Raw genomic sequence first — 13,713 nt, forward strand, 5'->3', positions numbered from 1 at the left:
TTTTAGGCGGTTTCGGACAGTTAAGGTTGTTGGGAAGCCATGATTGTTCTTTTAAATCTTTACTCTTAGCAAAGGGTTGTCTCCTCACAAGACGAAGATTCCTGGTTACAGTACGTCTTCAGCATCCCGTGCTTGTCGGAAGAGGCGACAAACGGGATCGGTTGGTCAGGCTCACAGACTTGGTTTGATGCATGTCATCGTATCCCACTTGTGTAGATCGATGCTCATGACGTCAATCACTGGACTGTCAGGTCCAGACTAGATTTTGTACAGACCGCCGTCATACAGATGGAATATTGCTGAGTGTGGCGTTTAACAACAAACAAACTAAACAAACACAAGACAGAGACCTGTCTTCCCGTACAGTTGTCTTTCGGCGTGGCCCTGGTAGTGGACGGTCCTTTACTTCACGTGTCTGTCGGTGTTTGTTTTCTTACGATTCTGCTGGCGACAGTATGGTCATAACCAGGTTGACGTCTAATAGGTCTGTGTGACATTGCCGTGTCATGCATGCCAATAATTTGCTGACTCAATGTTGGGCTAGATTTAACCGCGCTATGTTGAATTTGGAACTGAAGGCTCAGCGTGATTTTTCATGTGTAAAACTTAGCGAGGTTAAATCTACACGTTACCTAGATCTAGATTGAAAACACAGTATGTTATCTCCATTCTACCATGGCTAAATAAAACGCGAACGCTTTGCCGATTGTGACGCAAATGATATGACGTCATAGTCGTATTAAAGAAGCTCTAAATTCAAAGCTCTCTGTTACCCCCCTAAATTGAAATGCACTCTCTGTTCAGATTTCTATTGTGTTGTCTGCATAAACTGTATTGGCATACAGCCTTTGAATATTGTAGTAACTCTGCATTTAGTAACCTACAATTGCCCAAACATTATATAAATATGCCTTCCGACAATGACTGAAAAAGAAGACAGCACTATTCTATATATATTAGCTCTCGGAGATGCGGCCGTCAAATGGGCTGTTTCAATCAGAGGGGGTTTATTAAGGAGATCTAGATAAACATTCTGTGTTTTCAATGTAGAACTGGTTACCGCGCTAAATTGAATTCGACTAGAACGAAATATCTTGTCATAAATAAGAACCATGTAGCTAACTGGATAAAAGGTCCTGGTGAGAATTGGTAAGAATTTGTCTTGTCGTAAAGGCAACTAACGTGATCGAGTTGTCAGGCTCTTTGACTTGGATGATGCGTGTTGTCGAATGCCAACAGCGTAGATCGATGCGCATGATGTCAATCACAAGATCGTTTGGTCCTGATTATTTACAGACCACCGTCCTATTGCTTGACGTTTGAGGATTGGGCGGTACGCCCATGTTTTCAAACGACCAAGACCCTTCCGTCATCATGGTTACTATTGTTTGTCTAAGCCTGGTATTTTATTGATGAGACTTAATCTTTTGTATTGTGATGTATTTTTAATTTTGATCAGGTCGGTTTTATTCTTAAACTGTGATTTACCTGACTGTTTTACTGTCGACAGATATTTTACATTGGATACCTTGTTCTCATCGCTATATGGCTACACAGTTGCCGATGCGATGTAAATTTTGTAACTCACTTAAGTCATCATGGTACATATATGGAGAGTCAGGAAATAATAAAACGAATGGAGAAGGCCAACGAACATGTTAATTCAGGAGTGAGTGGGTGAGCGAGTGAATTTGGTTTAACGCCGGTTTTAACATTATTCCAGTTATATCGTGGCGTGTCAGCTGAATGTGGGAGGAAAGCCCGAAGTGATGCAGGTCTCAAACGTTTACCACTTCGGTGAGACCCACGAGCACGGGTATAGTGCTGAAAAACCTAGTTGCATAATCGGGGCGAACTGGGATTCGAACCCACAATCATAGGTTTCTGGCGTGCCCAAGGGAAGAAACTCTGCACAGCGAATCGCGGCGCCTTAGACGACTGGGTCACCCGTGCCCCCTGTTATTTTAGAATTGACATTCAAAGGAAGATGTTGTGATAAATTATTTTGAAACACCCTTTGGTAGCCAATCGTTCTTTGCTAGATTTAAAGTATATAAACGGTTAAATAAGCAAGATCTATTCACGAATGTTTTATTGTGCAAACTTGTTGCCTCTGTGACAAAGAGTTGATGAACACACCAAACTTAAAACCCAGCTGTTGAAGTATACAGAGAGAGAGAGAGAGAGAGAGAGAGAGAGAGAGAGAGAGAGAGAGAGAGACAACAAACACAAACAAATTCTTGAAGACATAATGCAGGACTTATCATAATAATCAAGACCTACATATGGTTTGGGGATCATCTGTCTCACCAATTACATCTACGTTGGTAATGGTCGCTATCCCCATAGGATGATGATTTGCGTTTATAATATGCGACTTCCAACCAGGTGACCTCTTGTGTGTAGCAGCCACCATTGATCATGTCAAAGGTCTTGCAGGTGTAGCTTGCTGCCAGGCACACCTGTGTACACTCCGACAGCGTGGATGGCTTTATCTCTTCAGTGTTGTGTTGGGCGATGTACTTCGACCGATATTTGGTAAAGTCTGATCCCAAACTGGGACATTCTGGGAAAATATGAAATAGCTTATTAAAATATATGGTCATGTCCGAAACTTACATTTACCCACTGAGTCATTTTAGATAAATGAATCGTGCTATGTATCTCTGGAAAACCACTGTCCATAAAGCGACAAAACCCACAGTTGACCACCGATCACAAGTAGACCAATGTTAACCTTAAATCCCTGTCGGACAATCTGGACAGAATAGGTCCCCAGTATCCCATGCTTGTGGTAGGAGGACTAATGAGCAACCTGTGATAACAACGTGTCAACTGGTTGGCAGTGTGTCTCCTGGCCCATTCACTGGTTTACCAATGTGGGAGACAGAGCACTGTTGCATTTGGTACCAGGCTATTGTAGGTTTCCATTAACGTCACCGCTATGTCAAAACATAAAGAATCAATTGAAAGCACAAATGTTCCAAACATAATTAGTTTTGCCAGGTGGCACTGTTATTGTCGGGAACAAATACATCATGACTGAAACTCACACCAACCTATATTTAGGATGAACGAATCATAACGGAAATACTAAACTAGGTGCATACCCTGTATACTCCTGCACACGTCTCTGGCCAAGTCTAGGTCGTATCCAATACTGCAGGTGCATAGGCCATCAGAGCAGGTCGTATCGGGGAAGGAATTGCAGTCGCTGTCTTTGTCACATGTTGCGGACACTGGAAAACATCACATGGGTAATGATGGCCTCATACATGTATAACATTTGTTATAATGATATTGCCTTTATATTTAACACTTACTTGCTGAATCTATTAGCTTTTTATGTCAGCAAAAGTATGTGAGTGACTTGGATTAAACAGTACTGCTTTGAACAGTACTCCAGTTATATCACGGCGTGTCAGCTTAATGTTGGAGAAAAGCCCGAAGTGATGCAGCTCTCAGACATTTACCACCTCTACCCACGAGCACGGGTATTATACTGACAAATCCAGAAACATAATCGGGGCAATCTGGCAAGTGAATTGCACAGCGAATTGCGGCACCTTAGAAGACTGGTCCATCCGTGCCCAAGACAGCAAAAGAAACTATGTTGATGTCATATAGCTTTCAAATTCTTTGCAGATCACTTGTCGTGACTGCTGGTTAATGAGGAGAAGAGGTTGGTGTGAAAGCTGTATTTAGCACTAAAATAAAAAATAATTGCAATTTGAATTGTTGTTGTATCCAGGTACCATACTAGATAATAACATTGACGTCTTTAGGTTCTGAAGATTGAAAGTTGGATATCTATTACGTGATGACTGGACTGCCGACGAACAAAGACCCATGGCGTTCACGCTCACAAAATGGCCAAATGACATTGCAAATACAGCCGCTTTAGATAGGATGTTCAAAATATTATCGTATCACTGACACTATTGGGATCATCTATGAAACGTTTCAGCGCCATGTGGCTTGTCAAGAGGGGTTTTGAAGATGAGAGATGTTGAACATGCGATGAAAGGTGAGGTAAAATGTGGGTTTCACGTCACATTAAGATCGAGAATTTGGTCGCTTATATAAAGGCGTTGATAGTGCTAGCCCACTGAGGTAGCACACTCCGAATCGGTCAGTCATGGTTTTTTATCCTCTTTATGAGGGAGCGCCAGGCAGGGTAACAAGAAGTGCTCCCAATAACGTCTTTTGGTATCACGGTGCCAGAGGATCGAACTACCGACCTTCTGCTCAAGACAACGTAGCACGTCATAAGATGACATTGTATATGAAACAAGGGTATATTAAACGCGATTTTTCCCCTTTAAAGTTATTTGGGCAAAACATTAAGGCAAATACAGAAAGTACACATTTTAAACTGAAAGTAGTTTAGTTTCAGGTCAAGTGTTTAAATTCAAGATTACATACGTGTTGGAGTTGCTGTTTCGAATTCGGTAGCAGCTGTGGTTAGATCTGGGGTGGTTGTTTGTTCCTCTGGAGTAGTTGTAGGTTGTTCTGGGATAATCGTGGTTTGATGTGGGGTAGCCGTATGTTCCTCTGTGATAGTTGTTTGTTCTTGGGTAGCCGTGGCTTGATCTGGGGTAGCCGTTTGTTCTTCTGTAGTAGTTGTGGTTTGATTTGGGGTAGCTGTTTGTTCCTCTGTGATAGTTGTGTGTTGTTCTTGGGTAGCTGTGGTTTGATTTGGGGTAGCCGTTTGTTCCTCTGTGGTAGGAGTAGGTTGTTCTTGGGTAGCCGTGGTTTGATTTGGGGTAGCCGTTTGTTCCTCTGTGTTAGTTGTGGGTTGTTCTTGGGTAGCTGTGGTTTGATTTGGGGTAGCCGTTTGTTCCTCTGTGGTAGGAGTAGGTTGTTCTTGGGTAGCTGTGGTTTGATTTGGGGTAGCCGTTTGTTCCTCGGTGAAAGTTGTGGGTTGTTCTTGGGTAGCTGTGGTTTGATTTGGGGTAGCCGTTTGTTCCTCTGTGGTAGAAGTAGGTTGTTCTTGTGTAGCCGTGGATTGATCTGGGGTAGCGGTTACTTCATCCATGGTAGTTGTCTGTTGTTCTTCGGTAGTTGTTCCTGATTCCGGAGTTGGTCTTTCTGATGTGGATGGTAGGTATGTGGAGTCACCGAGGTTAACACATATGTGGGATGTGGACTTGATGACAGGGACGCACATGTGTTTGGTAGAACAAGGGCGTTCGTTGCATGGACTCATCTACAAGTGAAAAACAGCATCAGATCACCAGGTGCACTCTAGACATCAACGTGCGAATATTTTTATCTTAGGTTAAAACATCAAAGTAACAACAGTGGAAATTTATATGAAATCGATCTCAAATCGGTGAAATATAGGCGTAGGTCAACGCAAGAGAATAGCCACTTTTGATTATCTGCCGAAACAGGTTTCCTTGGGCCTAAAAGGCAAAATAGTGGTGATAATTATGTGAATGGATCACCGAAACGTGATGACACCAAGTGTTCACCAAAAGGGTAAGCATATCCTGCCCTACTAGCCACTCACACAGTTAGCATACCAAGTTAAAGGTGTGTTGTAGTTTGATAATATACACAAAGAAAAAGGTAAGCACATCCCTATTTCTGAACCATGACAAATGGCAAAAATCATGGCATGGGATGACTGAGCACAGGAGCTGGGCGATACCAATGTCATCTGATAGAACAAACATTTGACAACAAATAAAGAAGATATTGATGAGTTGCGATTGGAATCTACTGACAAAAACATCATGGTAACACAGGTACTGTTTTTGACCTTAGACAATACCTAAAAATGTATGGAGCTGCAGGATTAAGTAAACGAGTTACGTTTGATGTTTCATGTGAAACTGTTCCTTAAAGTCTCTACTTAGCCCCTGTTAGGTTGACCCTTATGGTGACCAAATCCAACCTGCAATCATGAGAAATACATCCACAAACTATTACCGAGCCCCCGCCGTATGCAACAGTCAGTTTAATGTTCCTGTGGGTGTTGGCCGTGTTCCGGTGCCTCCAAACTCTCGTTCTTCCATCAGAGACGTGGAGTAGGAAGCGACTTTCGTCTGACCAATGGATCCCTCTCCAAGTTCTCAGATACCAGTTCTGTCGCGCAATACACCATGCTAAACGAGCAGCTTTGTGCTGATCTCTTAACGGGGGACGCTTTAGGACTCATCTCGCCCTTAGTCCTGCTGCTTTCAGCCGGTATCTGACGGTTCTGGCGCTGAAACGACGATTGGACATGTACAACCACAGCTGTTTCAGACGAGTACTTGTTTAAAAGGGTTCTCGGCGTATGAGACGAAGAAGGTCCCTGTCTTCGCGATGTGTCGTCACTGGCGGTCATTTGGATCTGGGACGGTCTTGTACATCACCGGTCTGAGCATGTTTCTCGACTAAACGGCTTACGACAGTGTGAAGATAACCTAAATTCCGACCAATGGCATTACAAGACATTCCTGCGGTATGTATGCCGATTATTTGCCATATTGTGGGGTTTAATAATCGCCTTCGTGCCATGGTTACACAATGTCATTGAATAACTGTTTAAAAGCGAGCTTAAGAAAGCTATGTTAACGTTTGGATACACTGCTTTTAGAGATACTCGAGGGTAGCATGATGCACGGGCATACCATGCATGTCACGTGAGTTTTCTTTACGCATGACTGATTAAATCATCTCGGGAAAACATAATTCTTCCCGTAAGTATATCTTTCACGACTGTTACAAATAATGGGACCAACCATGGTGATGACGCCGTAATATCATTTCTTGTACAATCTGGCATATATATGTCACAACTTCATAGCCTGTTATGCACCCTTTCCAACGGTATTCTGATGCTACACATAGTCCGAAAAATTGCCAACCCGGATAGATTAATTGGGAACATACTGCATATGTACGGTCATGATGGACGCAGCGGTATTGAATTACACTGTGAAAATCGAAAAATGTAAATCTAACTGACAATAGGTTCTAATATATCATTAGAAAAATCATTATAGAAGTATGTGTACGTAGCTTAAGTGCATTTACCCCAAAACATTAGACAAAACGATCGTGTTAATGGTTTGAATCGATTATACAGCCTAGCGTCGAAGGCTAGAACAAAGACACCAATAATAAATATTTTAAGCGGTTTGAATAGCTCAGACAACAGAAGTAAAAAAAAGATTAACCCGTTTTGAAAGTACAAAGTTCTCGTCAATTAATTATACAAAAAACCGAAAGATTTTCATAAAAGAACTGAGAATCCAAACGATTGTGGAAGCTTCTATTATAGAGAAAACGATACTCACGAATCAATGTATACTGAACAACAAATGTTCCTGTGACATTGAATAAGATTTAATGCAAGGTTATGTTTTTTACCAAATTTGAAACAATTTTGGTTTGCAACAGATAAAATACTCATGTAACTGTTCAAATGGTTTAATTTGCTATTCTGACTTCAGAAAATGCGTGATTTCATAAAAAGAAATGAACATGCCAAAATGTCAATTTACAAATCAATAGCGTGTGTGTCCACGTCTTCGTCTCAAGGAAAGGACCAGGCGTCGCACACAGTCCTGTGGGATATCTGTCCATATCTACTGAACCATGTTCCTGGAGTGTCTGTGGAACACGTTGTTGACGCCGAAGGCGCCGATCCATCTCATCACCCATGTGCTCGATTGTAGAGAGATCAGGGGAGCGAGCCGGCCAGGGGATGACATTCGCGTTGTTTTTTTTAAGAGAATCCTGAACAAGTCGAGCAGTATGAGGCCGGGTGTTGTCATATTGAAAGGTAATGCCTGGGCCATAACGACACAAAAACGGTAGAACAACAGAACCGATGATCTCGTCGCGGTAGTGCTGTCCACTATCAAACGGGTCCTCTGTCTTGCTGTAATCCCACCCAATACCATAACGCTGCCGCCCCCGAACCGATCTTCTTCCATGACACATTGATTAACGTAACGTTCACCTCGACGTCGGTACACTCAAATCCGTCCATCGCTGTGGCTGAGGTGAAAACGAGACACGTCAGTGAATAGAACACTGACCACTGTCTGGCCGTTCAGTGTAGACGCTGTCTGCACCACTGTAGACGTGCTTGACGGTGGTTCCCTGTCAAAATGGGACGTCTGGCGGGTCTTCTGGCGACAATCCATGCATATGTGAGGCGACGACGTACGGTTTGTGAAGGCATTAGTTGAAGGCCAGGGATGCTTCTTGCAGTCACTGTTGCTGGCTGGAATCGATTTCGTAGATGTGTTGTTCGAATCCAGTTGTCTTGTCGATTATTGGTTACGCGTGGCCTGCCACTCCGAGGATGGTCTCTGACTGCATTCGTCTGTTGCCAACGCTGCCATAAACACCAAATTGCCTTGAAATTGTCTTGCAACATCACGTTGACTCGATCGTGCTTCAAGCATACCAATGGCTCGCAGACGCTCATTTTCGGACAGGCGTGGCATTTCGTAATGTTAAATGATTGCCAATTTTGTTGTTTTTCTGAGAGGCTGTTGTCAGCACAATGCTAAACAATGCATATGGAATACCGTCAATGCACATGTTTTTATACCTATTCTTGGGTGGTGAAATGCACGGCGCTTGCATATAAAAGTCAACTTGGAGTGCATGTTTTTTGTGACTTGATTCCATACATGTACTACAATATTGATATCCAAACTTTACTTGTTTGAAAAATACACTAAAATATTGGTGTCACAGGAACTTTTGTTGTTGAGTATATAACGACAATGAGAAACTTACTATGAGATAGAGTGAGTTAGTGAAAGCTTTACATCGCAGTCGGTAACTATCCAGCTAAAGCAAATGTTTACATTGTCCAGACAAATCAGTGGTTGATAGTGTGAGCACGAACCAACGCTAGCGGGATAAGATTACACATTGTTACTATCCGTTCCGTTAAGCGGATTCGCCATGATATAACTGTAACAGTTCAAAGCGGCTTTAGGCGGCAAGGGTGACCCAGTCGTCTGAGCTCGAGGCGCCGCGATTTGCTGTGTAAAGTTGCGTCCCTTGGGCACGCCAGAAACCTATGGTTTGTCAGCACCATACCCGTTTCCGTGTTTCACCGAAGTGGTAAACGTCTGAGACATGCATCACTTCGGGCTTTCCTCCCACATTAAGCTGACACGCAGAGATATAACTGGAATACTGTTAAAACCGGCGTTAAACCCAAGTCACTCACTCACTCAAAGCGGCGATAAATCCAACTCACTCACACACTCTTAGAAAAATGTTAATGTCATGAGGCGGTGACTGAAAAATACTAATCTGTCTCAAACAAAAAGCCCTTTTAGTCCCTTTTAGACTAGCGTAGGTTACTGTTCATTATTTCTTGACTTGACCGGACAAGGAGGAGACTGCATTGTGAAAACATACCTGTCGCAGCATCCGTCCAACTGGTACATAGATGTTGAATTTGGAATCTACCAAACCGCGAGCATCGTTATCCTGTGAGTTGATCTGACATTCTCTAGTAGTTGACCTCCAGTTGACCGAGGCGCAGTCTGACGAGTAGATACACAGTCGGTAACACTGCTGGAAGGACGAAGTACGAAAAATACGGAACACAGCTCCAGTCATAATTTTGTCCGGCGTTCCCCCTGTGAGTCCCGGTAATGTCATGCAGGGGAGAAACTGAAACAATAAACCGCAAATAAGCATACCAACCAGCTCCACCACGGTGACAGACATGACATGAGTCTGTAACACTGACAGTCTTTAGTAGTACACTGTATAACTAATGTGAACTAGCACATGTCTCATATGTAGATGTGAGAACCTATTTAACCCTCAAGGAAAATAATTTGTGGACACATAAGGGTCGTTTGCCATGAATTAATGATTATCAATAAATAATGTAAACCATTTTATGATAATCGAACGATTTCTAGATTGCATATTTGATAAAACTACTCTATTATTATTTAATTGTCTGACACTGTCTAGTTATCCGATATTTTGTTAGAAAATACTTAACTACCCGTTGAGACACCTTTTGCTGATTCAGAGATAAGATTCAGAGCGAATCTTGATCCATATCATCAACCAATCGATGGTTCCCCGCACCACGCTATTCATCTGAGTAGACCATAAACAAAGAAAACATGAATAAAATATCAATCTGTTTGGTCGGTTTTAAAGAGAATATCGACATGGGCTATGCTAACCAAAGAACGGAAATACTAATGTTATTTGGCGACGACGACATAGAGTGGAGCCTTTTCGTTAGAAATTGTGGACCTAGCGATAAAAGCATGAACCTTGGCACAGTTGTAGGTAATGACATTCAAAATATTTTCAGATATGGGGCCACATAAAAAAACCATCCAATATGGCCACTAAGTCCAATTGAGGAATGAAATTCTTGTATATCTCGTGTGAGCATGACCCGCAGCCTAAATATATTATGAAAAATGACCATTTTGGAACTGCACCTTTAACGTAAATAACTGAATCTTAGTAGACTATTTGTTTTGATTTAGGTAATCTAAAGTGTGGACAAATGAAAAGAGTATTCTTTCTTGATGTAGAGGAATAGAAATCAATTTCTCTAACTTCCTAAGTGAATAAGTCTTTGCGTGCCTCGTGAAATCGTGTACAGATACTCGACCGATCATACATTAAGACCACAAAACGCTAAATTTCCCCAATTTATTCATAGCCATTGTTGTTTCACCATACAGATTCCATGTTTCCTTCGGTTTCGTCTTTTTTGTTTACCCCTGGTCACAGCGAGTTATTGCAAGAAAAGCTCGAAGTGAAAGGCTTTCTCCTGTCCACGGAATCCGACAAGGACACGAACAGCCGCATGTCTGAATTGCTTGTCGATTCCAAAAGCTATACAGAGTTGTGACACGTCTATTCTTTTAAACAATGCAAAGGTCAGGACTGTTACATCAGTAGTAACTGTTCGAATCAAAATCCTATCATGACCCTGTCTGGCAGTATTAGACATGTGCAAAGAGACTCTTGTGACAGTTTCTTCAACTCAATATGGATGCAGACCATTGACAACATCTGACCTTTGTTACATAGAACCTGTTTGTCGTAAGTGCTCATATTTTTTTATCCCAACATGTTTTTCAAAATTGGCGATATGTGGCTGTAGTTTGCTGAGTTGTCAATCTAACAAGTTTCATGTGGGATAAACCTTTTTCAGATAACCATTTGGAATGTTATTCTTAATATATACTATTCCAAAAAAGAAACGCATAGGTGTTGCTGAATTTTAAAAAATCCTCTGATCAAAGAATATGTCAACTGAATCGATAAAATATGTTATAAATCTGTTTATAGGAGACTTCTATGCAAATCTGTATTTTAAAAAAACCACCAAAACGCAAAACGTTGTGTTTGATAAGACGTTTTACAAATTTCTGAAAACACATCACCAAAACGAAACCAAACTCATTTTCCACGTGCAAATTGGGCCATGAGTTGCATGCTGTATCTGTCTATAAAATGCCATGTCGCATTCGAAAGGTGGAATCAGTTTTGAAGAGTTTCACGACGGAATCAGCTCAGAATCGCGACATCCGGGTCCTCCATTTACATGATCGTACTGTTACAGCTGAGAGCACAGCGGCCAGGGTGCCTGGACTTCGAAGGATATCGGGGCAAACAGTACGGAACAGACTGAGAGAGGTTGGACTGAGAGCCCGGAGACGCTACTTCTGGAACGTGTTACGACGTCAGCATCGCGTCCAACGTCTCCTCTGGTGCAATAACATGTCGGCCTGGAACTTACGAAATTGGAGGCGCATATGGTTCAGCGATGAATCTAGGTTTCTTCAACAGAAACGGGATTGACGAAACAGAGTTTACAGACGGGTCCATGAACGTTATGCTCCTAACTGTGTAAGTCAAGTGGACAGATTCGGTGGAGGAAGTGTCATGATGTGGGCGGCGATGTCCTACACCAACCGTACTAATCTTATCCATGTCCAAGGAAACCTGACGGATGTGCGCTATAGGGACAATATTCTTCAGCAACACCTTCTCCCAGTCATTGACGTCCGACGGGAGGTATTGCAGCTAGACAACGCCAGGCCGAGGGTCATGTCCCGACTAACCAAAAGCACACTATATGTTACCTTTAGGCGAATCACTGTAAGACTGTAACGCGGCATGGAGGCGGGAAGAACAACGCTCGCACAGTGGGGATTATTAATGGGGCACTCGGAGTAGGAGGGACAGACTGTTGAAGAGTAGGTTGGGAATCGGAGTGAGTGGGGTTGGTTTTCTTGAACGTTGAGGATCCTCCACGGGGTGTAGATGACGTACAGATCTAACACGGCGGCCTCCAAGGAACAGGAACTTCTGACTTTCATTTCTAATATTTCTTAAACTTGTTCATATAAAAAAATGTGCAAAGTGACAGCTGAACTACAGAAACGAACGTTTAACCCATCTCCGTATGGGGAGTGAGTGAGTAATTTGGTTTTACGCCGCTTTTAGCAATATTCCAGCAATATCACGGCGGGGGACACCAGAAATGGGCTTCACACATTGTACCCATATCGGATCTTCGGAGTGACGAGCGAATGCTTTAACCACTAGGCTACCCGACCACCCCTCTCCGTATGGGATTTTAAAACACATACATACTCGTACACACATACGCCACCTACGTGTACATATTGTCAAACAGTAGACGCATAATCTTTGTTTGGTTAAATTATTTTCCATTCTGAGAGTTTAAACCAATACAATTTACTGCGAATGATCGAAATTGTGTAAATACGATATAATTCTCCCTCACTAAGCGGAATAAGGTCAATTATAGCTGAACTTTATCTTTACCATCACAATTATAAATACTCAATACCTTTGATCCGTATAATGGGTTTGGAAGTATCTTGCTTTCAACATATTTTAACGTAAACACCATAAGAGGTATTCAAATATCCGACAAAATCATTTTTTATTTGATTACTTTTAAGTACGTATACACATCTTCTTTGTTAAGCCTTTAACTACAGACATTGACAGCATTGATATATATTTTGCTGTTGTTGTCCAACTGAGCGTTCTACTAAACGTTATGCCCAAACAGTTTTAAAGCGGCACATTTATAGATCGAACGTTTTAAATTCGGAGAATTCCCACTATTTGTGAAAACAGTTACCTTGGTAATTGTACAATTAACCTTTAGAGACCTTTTGTGACAGTAGCGTTACAAAACATTAATGTGCAGTTGTAAGCAAACTACCGAGGCTTAAAAGAGGACAACGTAATCTGCAAACACCTGCAGCAATATTTTAACTTCATCAGGAATTAGTTGTGTACAATTTGTACACGAGGTTGTGATTTCACAAAGCAATTCATTAGTAAAGAACGGAATAAAGAAGCCGAAACACAGAAAATTCAGCCTTCACGTAATCCGACTGTACAATGAAATAGGTATACGTTTTAGAAGTACATACGCATGATGTTACATTGTCGTAAACATATTTCAATACCAGTACGGTAAATAAACCTCTTTTATTATCAGGAATGTATACAGAGAAGCGAATGTTTTAGTAAAACCTACAAGCCAAGCGGGGGCACGGGTGGCCCAGTCGTCTAAGGCGCGCAATTCGCTGTGCAGAGTTGCGTCCCTTGGCTATGACAGAAACCTATGATTGTTGGTTCGATTATTTTTCTAAGTTTGCACGCCGTGATATAACTGGAATACTGTTAAAAGCGGCGCTAAACCCACCT

General features: G+C 42.0%; 1 protein-coding gene across 1 annotated transcript; it reads right to left on the reverse strand.

Moving 5' to 3' along the window:
* Window positions 1-2,306: 2,306 nt before the first annotated feature.
* On the reverse strand, window positions 2,307-9,702 carry LOC139459729 (uncharacterized). Its single transcript, XM_071241376.1, has 4 exons — window positions 9,388-9,702; window positions 4,426-5,209; window positions 3,111-3,239; window positions 2,307-2,566 (listed from the first exon to the last, which is right to left on the reverse strand). The coding sequence occupies exons 1-4, from the start codon at window positions 9,700-9,702 to the stop codon at window positions 2,307-2,309; spliced, it is 1,488 nt and encodes a 495-aa protein (XP_071097477.1).
* Between the last annotated feature and the right edge of the window lie 4,011 nt (window positions 9,703-13,713).

The sequence above is a fragment of the Haliotis cracherodii genome, unplaced genomic scaffold (genome assembly GCF_022045235.1).
Source record: "Haliotis cracherodii isolate W230 unplaced genomic scaffold, xgHalCrac1.p SCAF_13, whole genome shotgun sequence".
NCBI classification, from domain to species: Eukaryota; Metazoa; Mollusca; class Gastropoda; order Lepetellida; family Haliotidae; genus Haliotis; species Haliotis cracherodii.

Coding starts and splice junctions, on each gene's coding strand:
- LOC139459729 (XM_071241376.1), bottom strand. CDS start 9,702: ATGTCTGTCACCGTGGTGGAGCTGGTTGGTATGCTTATTTGCGGTTTA. Junction 5,210..9,387: donor TTGGACGGATGCTGCGACAG/GTATGTTTTCAC, acceptor TTTCACTTGTAG/ATGAGTCCATGCAACGAACG. Junction 2,567..3,110: donor CGTGTGCAGGAGTATACAGG/GTATGCACCTAG, acceptor ATATTTTCCCAG/AATGTCCCAGTTTGGGATCA.